Source organism: Cucumis sativus, chromosome 5 (assembly GCF_000004075.3).
Source record: "Cucumis sativus cultivar 9930 chromosome 5, Cucumber_9930_V3, whole genome shotgun sequence".
In the NCBI taxonomy this organism is placed as follows: domain Eukaryota; kingdom Viridiplantae; phylum Streptophyta; class Magnoliopsida; order Cucurbitales; family Cucurbitaceae; genus Cucumis; species Cucumis sativus.
Window position 1 is genome coordinate 4131327 of NC_026659.2, and position 12902 is coordinate 4144228.

General features: G+C 29.0%; 1 protein-coding gene across 1 annotated transcript; it reads right to left on the reverse strand.

Annotated features, from left to right (window-relative positions):
- Nucleotides 1–393: 393 nt before the first annotated feature.
- On the reverse strand, nt 394–1912 carry LOC101204854 (LOB domain-containing protein 1). The gene is made up of 2 exons (XM_004143645.3): nt 1514–1912; nt 394–1044 (listed from the first exon to the last, which is right to left on the reverse strand). The coding sequence occupies exons 1-2, from the start codon at nt 1805–1807 to the stop codon at nt 727–729; spliced, it is 612 nt and encodes a 203-aa protein (XP_004143693.1). The 5' UTR covers nt 1808–1912; the 3' UTR covers nt 394–726.
- Nucleotides 1913–12902: the final 10990 nt, after the last annotated feature.

Here is a 12902-nt window from a genome sequence, read left to right on the forward strand (position 1 = left end):
TAGGAACTCTCTTTGTATTCTATATGAGAAAATAATCTAATTTGCAAAGGGATTAGTTATAAGTATTCATTTAATGTTCGATCATCTATCTCCATTACTTTTTATATATATAATATATATTTAATAAATATATGGGTCCAACTCCAATAATAGTAATAATAAATAAATAAAGCTTAACCTTTTTTTTCCTCATTATTACAAGTTTTTTTTCTATGCATTGAATAAAGGGAGCAAGAAAGGAAAGAGAGATCTAATAATGGGAAAATTTCATAGATATGCATGGAAGAAAAGAGAGGAAGAAATGTGGAAAAAAAAGAAAAGAAAAGAAAAAGAAAAGAAAAGAAAGGAAAGGAAATCATCACCACATAATAATTCCAATTTAGAAGGCAAAAATTAGGTTACCCAAAAGGAGTTTTCATTAAAAATTAAATCTTGTAAATGAAATTACAACCACCACCTTCTAAAAAGTCCAAATCAACATCTTTCAGTTTCTCTTCCTTTTCCACTTCTCTTTCTCTCCATTGAAACTAAGAATATCAGAATTTTAAAGGGAAAAAACTTGGATCCCTTTTCATATATTTAAGTTAAAATCATTAACATTATTATCATCATCGACATTACTAATTATATATTTAGAGAGTATATATTTTTCTATAACAATTTAACTAATTAACTTAAATCCTTTATCTAATCCAAATTAAATATGACTGCAAAAGAATGGGCAGATCACGTCCAGAGTGGCTCCCATGGTGAGCTGAGGGTGGCGTCATCGAGGAAGCATGTAGTGTCCACCAGTTGCGGCTGCCAAACAGGCTCCGGTGATTGCCTCATTTCCATGCAAATTAAGGCTAGTAAGTTGGCTTGTTGTTGCTGCATATTGGCCACCTCTGCCCTAGCCTTGGCTAGTTGAGCTTGTAGTTCGCTCACTTGCTTTTGCAGTTGGCAAATTGCGCCTGCACTACCGTAAACTGGATCTCTCAGACGAGCATTTGCTTCGTATACCATACTGCTCACTGCATCCGTTCTTTGGCACTCGGGAAGCTCCTACAAAATTTGTAAACTTTTCTCAATATCAAAATTCAACTAAATTTTAATCTAACCTAAATGAAAGTTTAATTAAACCAAAATTCCACCAATTACGGGAATTGATACATTAATTAAGTCCCATCAAAAGTAAAAAAAACCTAGTTAAGTCAAATCAAATCAATTCATTTTCTTTTCTAAGTTAAATCCAACTATACCCCTCTTATATATTTTTCTTACATTTAGAAATACCAAAGAAACTTGTTACCATTATTACTAATAGTAATTTTCTAACCTTAAACTCTAAACAAAAATAGATTTTCTTTTCTTCCTTTTTTAAAATCCCTCATCTAAAAGAATATAGAATATTATAGTAAGTATATATGAGAAGATATATTAGACCATTTCAAAGGGCATTGTAGGAAAGTTGGAGATTCTAATGATAAACTTTTGATTAAAAAAAAAAAAGGAAAAGAAATGGAGGGCATACTTGCAGGAACTTGATGATATTGCTAGCTCCAAAAACTCTATGGGCAATGGTGAACTTAAGAGGGTCAGTGGGAGGGAAATAAGGAGCCAAAACGCATTTCTCGACGCAGCGGCGACGGAGGATCTTACAGGCAGCGCAGGGGCTGAGAACCACCGCAGGGGGCGGAGGGGAGGATGGTTGAGAAGTGGGTGGGGAAGAAGACATTGGGGAGAAAGATAAAGGATTATTTGGATTATTATTAACACTGATGGGAGTTGGAGGAGAATTATTAGTACATTTGGCCACGTAAGCCATAAATTAAAAAAATATATATATATATATGTATTTAATTAAAATTTTCTAGAGAGAGAATGTGGGGGCGAGAGGAGAGAGAATATTTTCTCTCTCTTTTTTGGTGAGTTTTTGTGTGTTTGGGAAATGAAAGAGGGTGAGAAGGTGATATTTATAGAAGAGGAATTTAGTGGGGGAGAGGAAGACTTTTGTCTCCTACGTATTGCTTGCGTCATTTTTTTAGAAATTTGAAATAAAATTATTGAAGGATTTGTTTATGAATTACTTTTGTTTTTCTTAGTTAGAAAAGGGCCATTATTAAATGTCTTACTCTTTAATTTTTAATTTCATTCCTTTAATACAAACACAAATCAATCTTTCTTCATGTTTCTTCTTAAAAGTTAAATATATATATCAGTGAGTGATTAACCAAATACAAATTTTCAAGAATATATAAGAGTACTCTTTCCAAAAGAAATATATATATATTTAAAACAATAGTATGTGTATCATATTAAAATGAGAGGTTGTCAAAGTTTTCCAATTATATGTTTTTTTTTCTCATTTAAGTTCTTGTTGATTTTTTAAAAAATAAAAGAAATTTGTAATCTATTTTGTAATGAAATAAATATTACTATAATTTATCTAACTTCTAATAAATATTAATTTTAAAAAACTAAATTCAAGTTTTATGAAAAGTATTGATACAAAAATACATTAAAATTAATCCATCTCTAAAATACTAAAATCAAATTAGTATTTTAACCTAAAATATTTTTATCTTGACCCTCAAAAGGTTTAAAATTATTTAGAGGGAAGATAATTAAAATTATAATATATTTTTTTAATAGATGTAATGTCGGAGAGTAAATAAATTATTATTACATATTATTTTCCATGAAGTAAACTTAAATTTATAAATCCACTCGATTGCATTGGAATTAATATATTTGATTGATTTTTAGCTCTAAGAGCCTAATTCCCTATAGAGAGGGACAATTGACCTTTGAAAAGCACTTTTTTTAAAAAAATAAAACCCTTTTACTTTTAATAAAGACTTCATAATTTATTACCTTTCTTTGGAGAAAAAATAAAAGTAAAAATAAAAAAAAATAAAAAAGAAAGATATTGCTTCTAATTTACTTGACTTCTTACTTTATTTCATTAAAGTAGTAAGCTAAAGCAATAAACTTTAAGTTAACAAATTATTCTCTTTGGATGATTTGATGGACAAATCACATTTGTTTTTATAATTGCTCAAATTATATATATAAAAATTGATTTGGTTGAGTAATGTTTTTCATGTAATCATAAATATAATTATAATACTATTAAAATAAAATAAAATAATCGTTCCTAATTTATGATAATATATTACTTTTCATACCCACATATATGTATTTTCTAATAATAAATTTGAAAAAAAATAATTCAAAGATTTTCTAACTTGGTAGAATGGCTTTGGACTGGTTTCTTGGGCAGTAATAGTGTAATCTCCAATATACTTTATAAATTATATTATCATAATTGATCATTTTAATTCAGTCCACTTTGCTACATCATTTTCTTCAAAGTAGCTACAATTTAAGTATTGACTGGTTCTTCATATATAATTAATCAATTAGTGGATGGTTATAAATAGACATTAAAATTACTGTTCCTAATCCTAATTATTATATGCATGGTAAATTATCATTAGTCCCCCACGTTAAGAAGAAGAAAAAGTAACAATAATTAACATGGGTGAGTAAATCGTGTTGGGACGAAATTTCTCTAGTAATTACCAATTATGTTCTGCTTTTCGATTCACTATTCTAAATTAAATCATCATTTTTTCTAAAACTTAAAAACATTATTTAGAAAGTACAAATATACGTTAATTTTAAAAAATGTTTTCAAATATAAAAAAATTAATCAATTTATATTTCGAAATATAGTAAAATATTATTACAAACGTATTAATTTGATGTCATTTAAAATAATTACCGTTTGTTTTAACACTTATAGTTAAAGTTTGAGTGTTATTATTTCTTTAAAACTAAATAGAAAGAAATAATAATTAAAGAAAACAAAACAAAGCTTTTCTAACAACAATATTTTGCTTTATATTATTATGGAGTTTTTAAAAAAGAAATAAGTTGTAAACAAAAATTAGGTTCAACTACCACGTTTTAATATAAGATTATCTAATTTAAAATTTATCAAAATCGATTAAATAATAAAAACTCGGATGCATCTATTTTTATACACTTCATCAAATTGTTCAAAGATAAATGGTGTCCGACATTCAAATATTACTCATGAAAAATATATTAAATAAATATTTTTCATAGTCTACTTTCACTTAAAAACAAACAAACTAATAAAATATTAAGCAAACCTACGGATAATTTTTAAAAACAAATAAACAAAATCATCATCAAATTAAACATATTGAATATGTTGGTATACACGTTAGAAAAGAGAAACAAGTTTTGAAATGTGAAAATTACTTGATATATACACTTTACAATGATGACACATCATATATGTCGTTGTGTGTCGATCCAAAAACGTTATCGTTCGGCCAATTCGTTGCTATATAGTCACTAATGATCCAAACTTCAAGGAGAAAAAAAGAGTATTAATTTTTCAAAATTGGGTTTGGACTTGAGATGAATGAGACAACATAATAATATTAATTTCTTGCCCAAACAACAACCAAAGTGTGAAGTGTTAAACTTGACAATGACTTGGGACTAATTCAACAATTTTCTTCTAAAAAGGGCAAATTTTGGTGGGCAATGAGAAGATTTTGGTGTAGAAAAGCAAAAACAAAAACCCATTAGGCCTTGTGGGAAGCAAGAAAGTGATAGAATGAGAAAAAAAAGAAAGGCTTCATTTTAATACTATATCTTAAATTTTAATTATATGTACAAACAAATGAACTTTTGCAATAATAAAATGTATGAATAAGAAAATAATAATTGACTCAAAGGAGAAATATTTATTTATACATTTATTATTATTATTTCTGGAACATATAAGAATTATAGAATAATTATGATAAAGATATTTAATTTATTGGTGTGTGTAATAAATAGCATTTTAGAAAAGAAAGAAAGAAAGAAAGAAAGAAAGATTGATACACCTAACTCTCTACAAAGTATATTGAATAAAAGTTAAAAAGTATTCTAGTAGAATGTGACATTTTCAAGGTAGACTTTACTTACTTAAACACACCCTCTTTTTAAGTTTCTATACCCACTTGTCACTCTTTTCATCAATTTAGAAATTTTTGCTCATCACTTGGAAATTACTTCTCTTAATTTCTTTAAATAACAAAATTCTTCTTCTTATTATTATTATTATAATTAGTAGGGACTAGGGTCATGTCTCCCTCTTCACATCTACATAAAAATTCTATAAAAGAAACCCATTTTTGTATTATATTTAAATTAGTACAACCAATATAAATCTAATGTTGTAACAACGTTATGATAATAATGATCCATTTTTACACATATGTTTGAAAAATGTTGAGAACGTTTTAAAGTGTTGGGTGAGGAAGCACTTAAGAATCTATGCAATCCCAATACTTAGCTTGTATTTAAAAATGGAATTTAAAAGTATATAGATCAATTCAAAGTTCTCAGCTTTGTTATTCAACACTTGTAATTATATTAGTGTTTATACTTTAAAAGTATATATTTTTTTCTTCTAAAAGAGCTGTCATTTATAATCATATCCTAAATTCAAATATGGTTAAAAGTCCATATTTGGAAGATCCTTTCAAGTGGTTAGCATTAGAGTTTGTTCATATCTAATAATATTATTTCTATATGAAAGTATGAAAGTATGAGGATGTTAATGTGTGTATATATTATCATTAGTATTATTATATACGTGGATGTATCAAGTCCGTATTTGAAGTAGTAATGTAATCCAATATACTTTAAAAAGTATATTACATATGTTGACTATTTTAGAATATCGTTAACAAATTTATCGAGATTATTCTAGATCTTTTATAACAACTATCACATCTATATCAAAGTTGAAAAGAGGTTCAAATTACTCCAATCTAGACTTGTTACAATTGAAGAAGGAAAAAAAAGAAAGAAAACAACCTATATGGATTATGTCGAACATGAAATTCTAATTCATTTGACAATTAATTAAAGTACTAATTCACAAGAATTAATTAGTCCTTCTTAACCCAATTACTAATTAACTTAAATTATACATATATTTCCTCCAAACTTGTTCATCGATTGTGATGTAAGAAATTTACATGCATCACTAAACATTTGTTACATATAAGTTAAATTTAATTGAGGAAAATATATATATATATTTGGTATTCTAGATCAATTTATATTTGAAACGTTGTCAAATTAATATATTAAAACTTATTACACCCTAAACCCAAATAATAATAATAATAATAACAACAACTTAAGTACAAAAGCTCCAAATTCTAATTATTCATTTGAAAATTAATTCAAATACAAAGAAAATAGAATTAATTAATTAGTTCCTCTTAAACCAACGACGAATTATTAACTTTAAATTACTTTCATACATACTTCCAATATATATATATGGTTTATCTTAACTCCTACAAGCATCACGTGTGACTAAATCTATATCATATGCTATGATTTTAAAAAACTCTCATCACTAAAGAATAATAAACTTAATTTTAATTTACATAAAAACATAACTTTAACAATTTTTACTGATGTATCTAAAATTAACTATGAGTTAACCTTCTTTTTTTTTTTTTTTCCCATTTTGATAAAAATATATGTGTAACAAAAATAATTGATTGGTTAATTGTCTATTCTAATAAAAGGAAAAGAGGAATTGGCCATGTGGACATAATGAAGGGTTACATGGAAATATTGACTGGAAAGACTTTGTTAAATGAAAGAATATATATATATATATATATTGGTTCATACATGAAATGAAAGGGAAAAAGAGAAGAAAAGAAAAGAAAAGGGATTATTGATGAAATGATTGTGAAGTAAAATGGCATCAAATTAAAGAAAGGGGTTTTTATTTAGTTGTTTCAACTTTTTAGAATCTTCCCTTTCAAACATCTTTTCTCTTCAATCTTTTCAAATAAAAATAAAATGATGATGATGATAATAATAATAATAATAACTTTATTCCTAATTAATAAAAATTAAAGTACGAATAATAATTTGGATTAAAATGGGTGTGTCATTGTGTGAGACAACCAACCTAAATAATTAAATAAATTTGTTGGCATAAAATCAGGGTAGCTGTCAGCCTACCATCTTACCCAAACTCTTTTTCAACACAAATATCACAAACACAAGAACTTGGCTTTGAGACGATGGAGCCATTCAACCCTTCTTTTTAACACTAATTTGTCACACTATCTCCATAATTTCTCTACTTTAGGTTGCATCTAATCTTATGAAACAAGTATGTATGTTGTTTGGAACCTCCCTCATTCCACTTCTATTTTGAAGCTTATAATTCAAGTGTATGTTACTTAAATCATACTCATATTGTTAATAAATTTGATATTTGTATCTCATACTCCCATGCGTGATCTATAAATTAATTCTTTTAAGATGTCAAATATTTAAAATACAAAGGAAATGGTATAATAAGAATTCTCACACATCATCCTATTTTGATATCATATTATATCATCATTCGTGGTTGTGTGTATAGTAGGTCAATTTCAGCTTTCATCCATATACGTTTAGTCCTTAAATTTTGTGTCTATTTAATCTCTAAACTTTGAATTTATATTTGTAACTTCATTTGACTTATCGGATATGCTTTTTCTTCCAAATCCACAAACCTATTATATATAAAATTCACATCAGTTAATTTTTTAAATCCAAAACCAGAGTTAAGAATGGGTGGAAAAGTTGATTGAACTTAGAAATAGAAGTGGAAGGACGTGAAAAACAAATTCAAAATGTAAAAAACTAAAACTTGCAATAAATAAAAAAGAATAGAGATAAGAGTAAAAGACAAAATGTATGATGAGAGAGAAAGAGAGAAGCTGTAAAGACAAAACAAGAGAGAGAAATTAAACCCAACAAAATAACTTTGTGTGTACAATTTAGAGAGAGAGAGAGAGAAGAGTCTTTATAGCGTGTGGACCTTTCAAAAGACCTAAAACAATTTGTTTCAAAATAAAATGGAGGCAGCCACTTTTGCTTTACTGTAAACTAACGCAATGATGATAATAAATGTTTTGTAATTTCTTTATTCTTTTCAAACTTTCTTTTTCTTTTAAATGTTAACTACCAAAATTGGTCTTTTTCCATTTTATATGTTGCAGTTTTTACACAACAAGTAACCACTAATCAATATTATAAACATCTCATTAACCCACATTCTAAACATTATTATGCTTCTTAAACCAACACACTTACTAAATTTTCGATTTCAAATAAGTTACGAATAAATGAGCAAATAGTATAGAAAAAATACAATGAATAAAAACCATTTTCACACCAAGAGAGATTGTACGAATTAAAGGATCTCAATCTCTCTCGATAATATACAAAATCGATATTGATATTATCAAATACTCTTTTAGAGGAGAAAAAAAAAAAAGGCAAAGGAAAGAAATGTAAAGTTGATATTTAGATATATAGAATTGTCAAATGGATGTCAACATCACGTGCAACATCACTTGAGACTTGGAAAATAGAAGTTAGATAACCAAACATTCCAACCCTCTCTCACAAATACACACAACACATTTTTAAAATTAAACATTATTATCATAAATGATAATATTAAAATTAGAAAAATTGTAACTTATCTTATAAGTTTGAAGGTTAAATTTGTATTATTTAGAGGTCCAATTTCTAAAAACAATAATTTAAAAAAATTGCTTCATCGAAGTGGTTTTTTTTTTTAAATTATCAAAGAAAGAAATGAATGAATAAAAACTGGAATCCATTAAATGAAAATTGTAAAAGAAAAAGAAAAAAGTCCACGCGTCGTTGCTTATTTGGACTTAACGAAGGTCTCTGGGAACTCCAACCCACACGCTTTCTCTCTCTCTCTATCCCCAAACCAACTATTCTCTTATAAAACCATATTCTTTTGGTATTCATTAAAATTAAAAATTACATTTCATTTGGATATAGTATAGTATCCTATGCTATTTAACATCAATAGTGTGAAAATACCTACAGGATGATGACATTTCAACTAAAAACAAGTTTCAATAATTCTATACTTTTAAATCTTACTTTTACTCACCATTATTTTGGTGGCCACAACTTCATTTAAATCCCAACTCTGTCTCAAAAGTACAACAAGTACTTTACTTGACGTATCAATCAAAATGCGTTACTAAGCACGATAGGAGGATTTCTACAAACTCAAAAATTAGGGTATGTTTGGTAACGGTTTTGTCCATAACCATATCTTATTTTTCATTCTCTGACATCTTAAAACTCAACATTTTTATGTTACTTTTGTTATTGAATTATGAAATAAGGAAAAAAAACAATTTACAAAATTATTTAGAAACAAAAACGCTACCAAACCAACTCAATTATCCATTTGAACTATGACATTCGTTTCTTACTAGATTCCAATAGCAAGGAGGTTGTTAGGATTGTGAATGGAAGAAAGCCCACAAATAAAGTATAATCGCTTTCACACATTAGATATTACCAAATGAAGTTTCACAAGTGCTAGATCTGAGCTTCAAAAGCATAAACAAATGGCAACTATTAAAAAAAATTGTTACCTTTCGAAATCATGTCAGCTAAAAGTGAACAAAAGATAGTATAAAGATAAGATAATGGAATCATGTTTCTTGCCAAACAAATACAAGAAAAGGAATCAAAGAAAGGGGGGGAAAAGGGCATATAGTAAGATTAATTTAAAACAATCCCATCTCAATCTCAATCACATTGAACAAGATTAGAATGAAAGCACCCAACTTTGGGTGCAAGTTGAATGAAAGTTTATGAGTCAGAGGTATGAGTGCAGAGTACTGTAGAATGATATGTATTGATTATTATTCTACAAAAAGTTGGAAGGCACCAGAAGAGGGGGGCTCTTCTTTGTATGCTCCCAATTCTCAAAAAGTTGGGTCAAAATCCATCTTCTAAGGCCACACTCAAAACATCTAATTTTTCCAACAAATCAAGAACACCTTTCAAACTAGAAGAAGGGTTGCAGAGTGCATTCTGGTTTGTATTACAAGAAGCAAGACCAAATTAATCCTTACTATAATACATAAAGTCTATATTTAGTTAGGACTTCACTCAGTTCAAATCAAATCATTCAGTCAAATAATCACATTATTCTATTCTTTCATCCCCCCTAAATTGGGTTTAATGACTCCTCCCCCAACCCCTTCTTCCATAAGAATCTTCCATTTTTGGCTACGACTTCTTGCATCGGTTCAAATCAGTCAAACTAGAAGAAAGGTTTGCAGAGTGCATTCTGGTTTGCATTATATCAAACAAACCAAAGTAATTCCTATTATATTTACAAGTCTATGTTTAGTTAGGACTTCATTCTGTACAGTCAAAATTTCACATTATTCTATTCATTTCAACCCCCCCCCCCCCCCCCAAAAAAAAAAAAAAAAGGAAACCAAATTGTGTTTAATAATTCCTCCCACCACCCCTTCTTCTGTTTCACGCTACGGCATTCATACATCGTATTTATTTGGTTTGTTTTTGCTCACTTGAAGAATTAAGAAAGCAAATTAGGAGGGAAGTGTTGTGTTTCAATACAAAATTTGAAGGGAAAAAGTGGGGTGAAGGTGAATCAACTACCTACAGTTATAAGTTCAAATCTATCCATCTCGCCCGTTAAGATAAACCTCCCACGTGAAGACAGGTGTTGAGAATAAACCTAACAATTAAATCTGTCCTAATCTATCATTTCCATCAACAAATTAATCAGTACAATTGTTATCAAAATAATCAACAATCCAAATAAAACTCCAACCTAAACTATGCTCCCAACTTCCCTGATATGGATAAGTAGAAATAACAGTTACAATCAGACATTTTTTTCTGGCAGTTTGAAGACTTAAAAATTATATATAAATGAGAAAAGTATAAGGACATTAGTGGGAGAGGATAATGGAAAAACTAAGGTTATGAAGTGAAGAAAGGGAAAGAGGAGGGGGAGGCAGGTATCATGTTGGTTGATGGAGTGGGAGTTGGTCAGTCAGTGGATGTCTACTTCCCCTTTTGACTTCTTCTCAATCATTCTATAAACATAATCAAATTAATGCAAAATATCTATGCATTTTATGTCCTATCAATTCATAAAAAAGGTTTTGGATTCTTTTCATTTTCTACAGTTTGGGAGATTCAAGATTTACAGATTTAATATCATGGATCTCTGTTCATATTCTATTTTAGTTTTCTAAATTTTCTACATCCCAAACACCATATTAAATCTTTGCTATTAGTTTTTCACACCTCAGATAATGGGGCTAAAATAGACTTATTTAATGACTAAAAGTGGATATTAAAATACACGAGGGGCTAAATAAAACATCTAAAAAAAGTATAAGAACTATAACGAAACAAAACTTGAGAGTTCAAAACCAAAAAGCAGTTCAAACCTCAATCTTTTGGTTATCTAATCTTGAAGTTTAAATTCTCAATCTTTGTGTTTATTTCTCTGTGGTCCAAGAGCCTTCAAATGCTTTCTAAATACAACCATTTGAGTCTCATTACCATATATATGATTTAATAGAAATGATGCTGGATAAGTTCAATCAAATGTCTGTTCTCGAAAAGAATTCAAGTTTCTATTAAACAATTAATGGAAACTTAATCAATTGAGAGGGTTCTATTACCAAAATAGCATTTCACAGTTTAGGAACCAAATTCAAATCAAAATGAAAGTTAAGTTTATTGTTACTAAGTGCAAAGGTTTAAGACCTAATACCTAGATCTAGATAATAAAATATATGAATCATGAACAATAGGCATATGTACATAGTCAAATACGAAAAGTACGGAAGGAAAAGATAAAGAGAAATAGTAAAATCCCCTAGAAAGGCTAACCTTCTTTTGCTTGTTATGGAAAGTGACACCTTCAATCATATTCAAATGGATTCTTTGGGACTACAATAGTGTATGTACCAGAGTGTTTCTGAGAGTTTGGACCACGTTTTTATAAAATTGAAATGTTCAAATGCGCATTTTATGTGGACATCTTTTTGTAGACTTTCAATGTGGAGTTGGCTTGAAACAAATAGTATTATCCGATGATAGAGGATGTCCTTTTCTACCCTTTGTTTCAAGATAAGGGAGAGGTTTTCTAGTGTGCTACCTTTTCTGCTGCTGTTTAGCTCCGTAGAAGATAATTTTTCATGGAGTTAAGACTAGAAGGCCTAGATCCAAGAAGGAACCTTTGGTTTGTTTGCAAGAAGTTCTGTTACAATCTTTTATTTCTAACTATTAACAACATGAACACACGTACAACCCTGCCTTATGATTTTTGTGATTTTGAATTGCTTCATTCCAGCTTTCTTTGTTGTATTATAGACTATCTCCTCTCCTATATTGCTCCCTTGCATACTTTCATTCGCCGTAATGAAAGTTCGGTTTTCTATTATTAAATAACAATAAAGAAAATATATGGAAGTTCAAAATGTTAGGCCTCCTATTATTAATACTTGTGTTAGACGCAGTAAGAGGGGGATGGTAGTGGGCCTAGGCACTAGAGGGTTGTTCTTTGTTAGTTTATATTTTCGGTTGGGCTTGTCTGTAACTGTGATAGGAAATCACTAGAGTGTTGTAAGTAAGCATGGAAAGGAGGCTCAAACGCGGGTAAGGAAAATATTTAGTTAGTGTAGGACCCAAAGGAATATTATAAGTTAGAGGGTGCCAAAGTAGGGGTACGTATGCCGTTCGGGTGTGTCTTGAGGGGGATCTTTGGCTAATTATTGTAATTGTTCACTTGTGAGATTCTGGAGAGGAAGGGGAGCTCTTGAGTTCTCCCTCTGCTTGTTGATAAATAAATTGAGGCTCTGGCCTATCACTCTTTTGTGTTCCAGAGTCCTTTTAGTACGTTAGTGTGGGGGTTTGATCTTGAATTCTCCCTCTGCTTGTTGATAAATAAATTGAGGCTCTGGCCTATC

Excerpts from the sequence above, each read along its gene's own strand:
- LOC101204854 (XM_004143645.3), bottom strand. The coding sequence starts at position 1,807 with ATGGCTTACGTGGCCAAATGTACTAATAATTCTCCTCCAACTCCCATC. Across the intron at positions 1,045-1,513 it reads ATATCATCAAGTTCCTGCAA|GAGCTTCCCGAGTGCCAAAG; the intron begins GTATGCCCTCCA and ends CAAATTTTGTAG.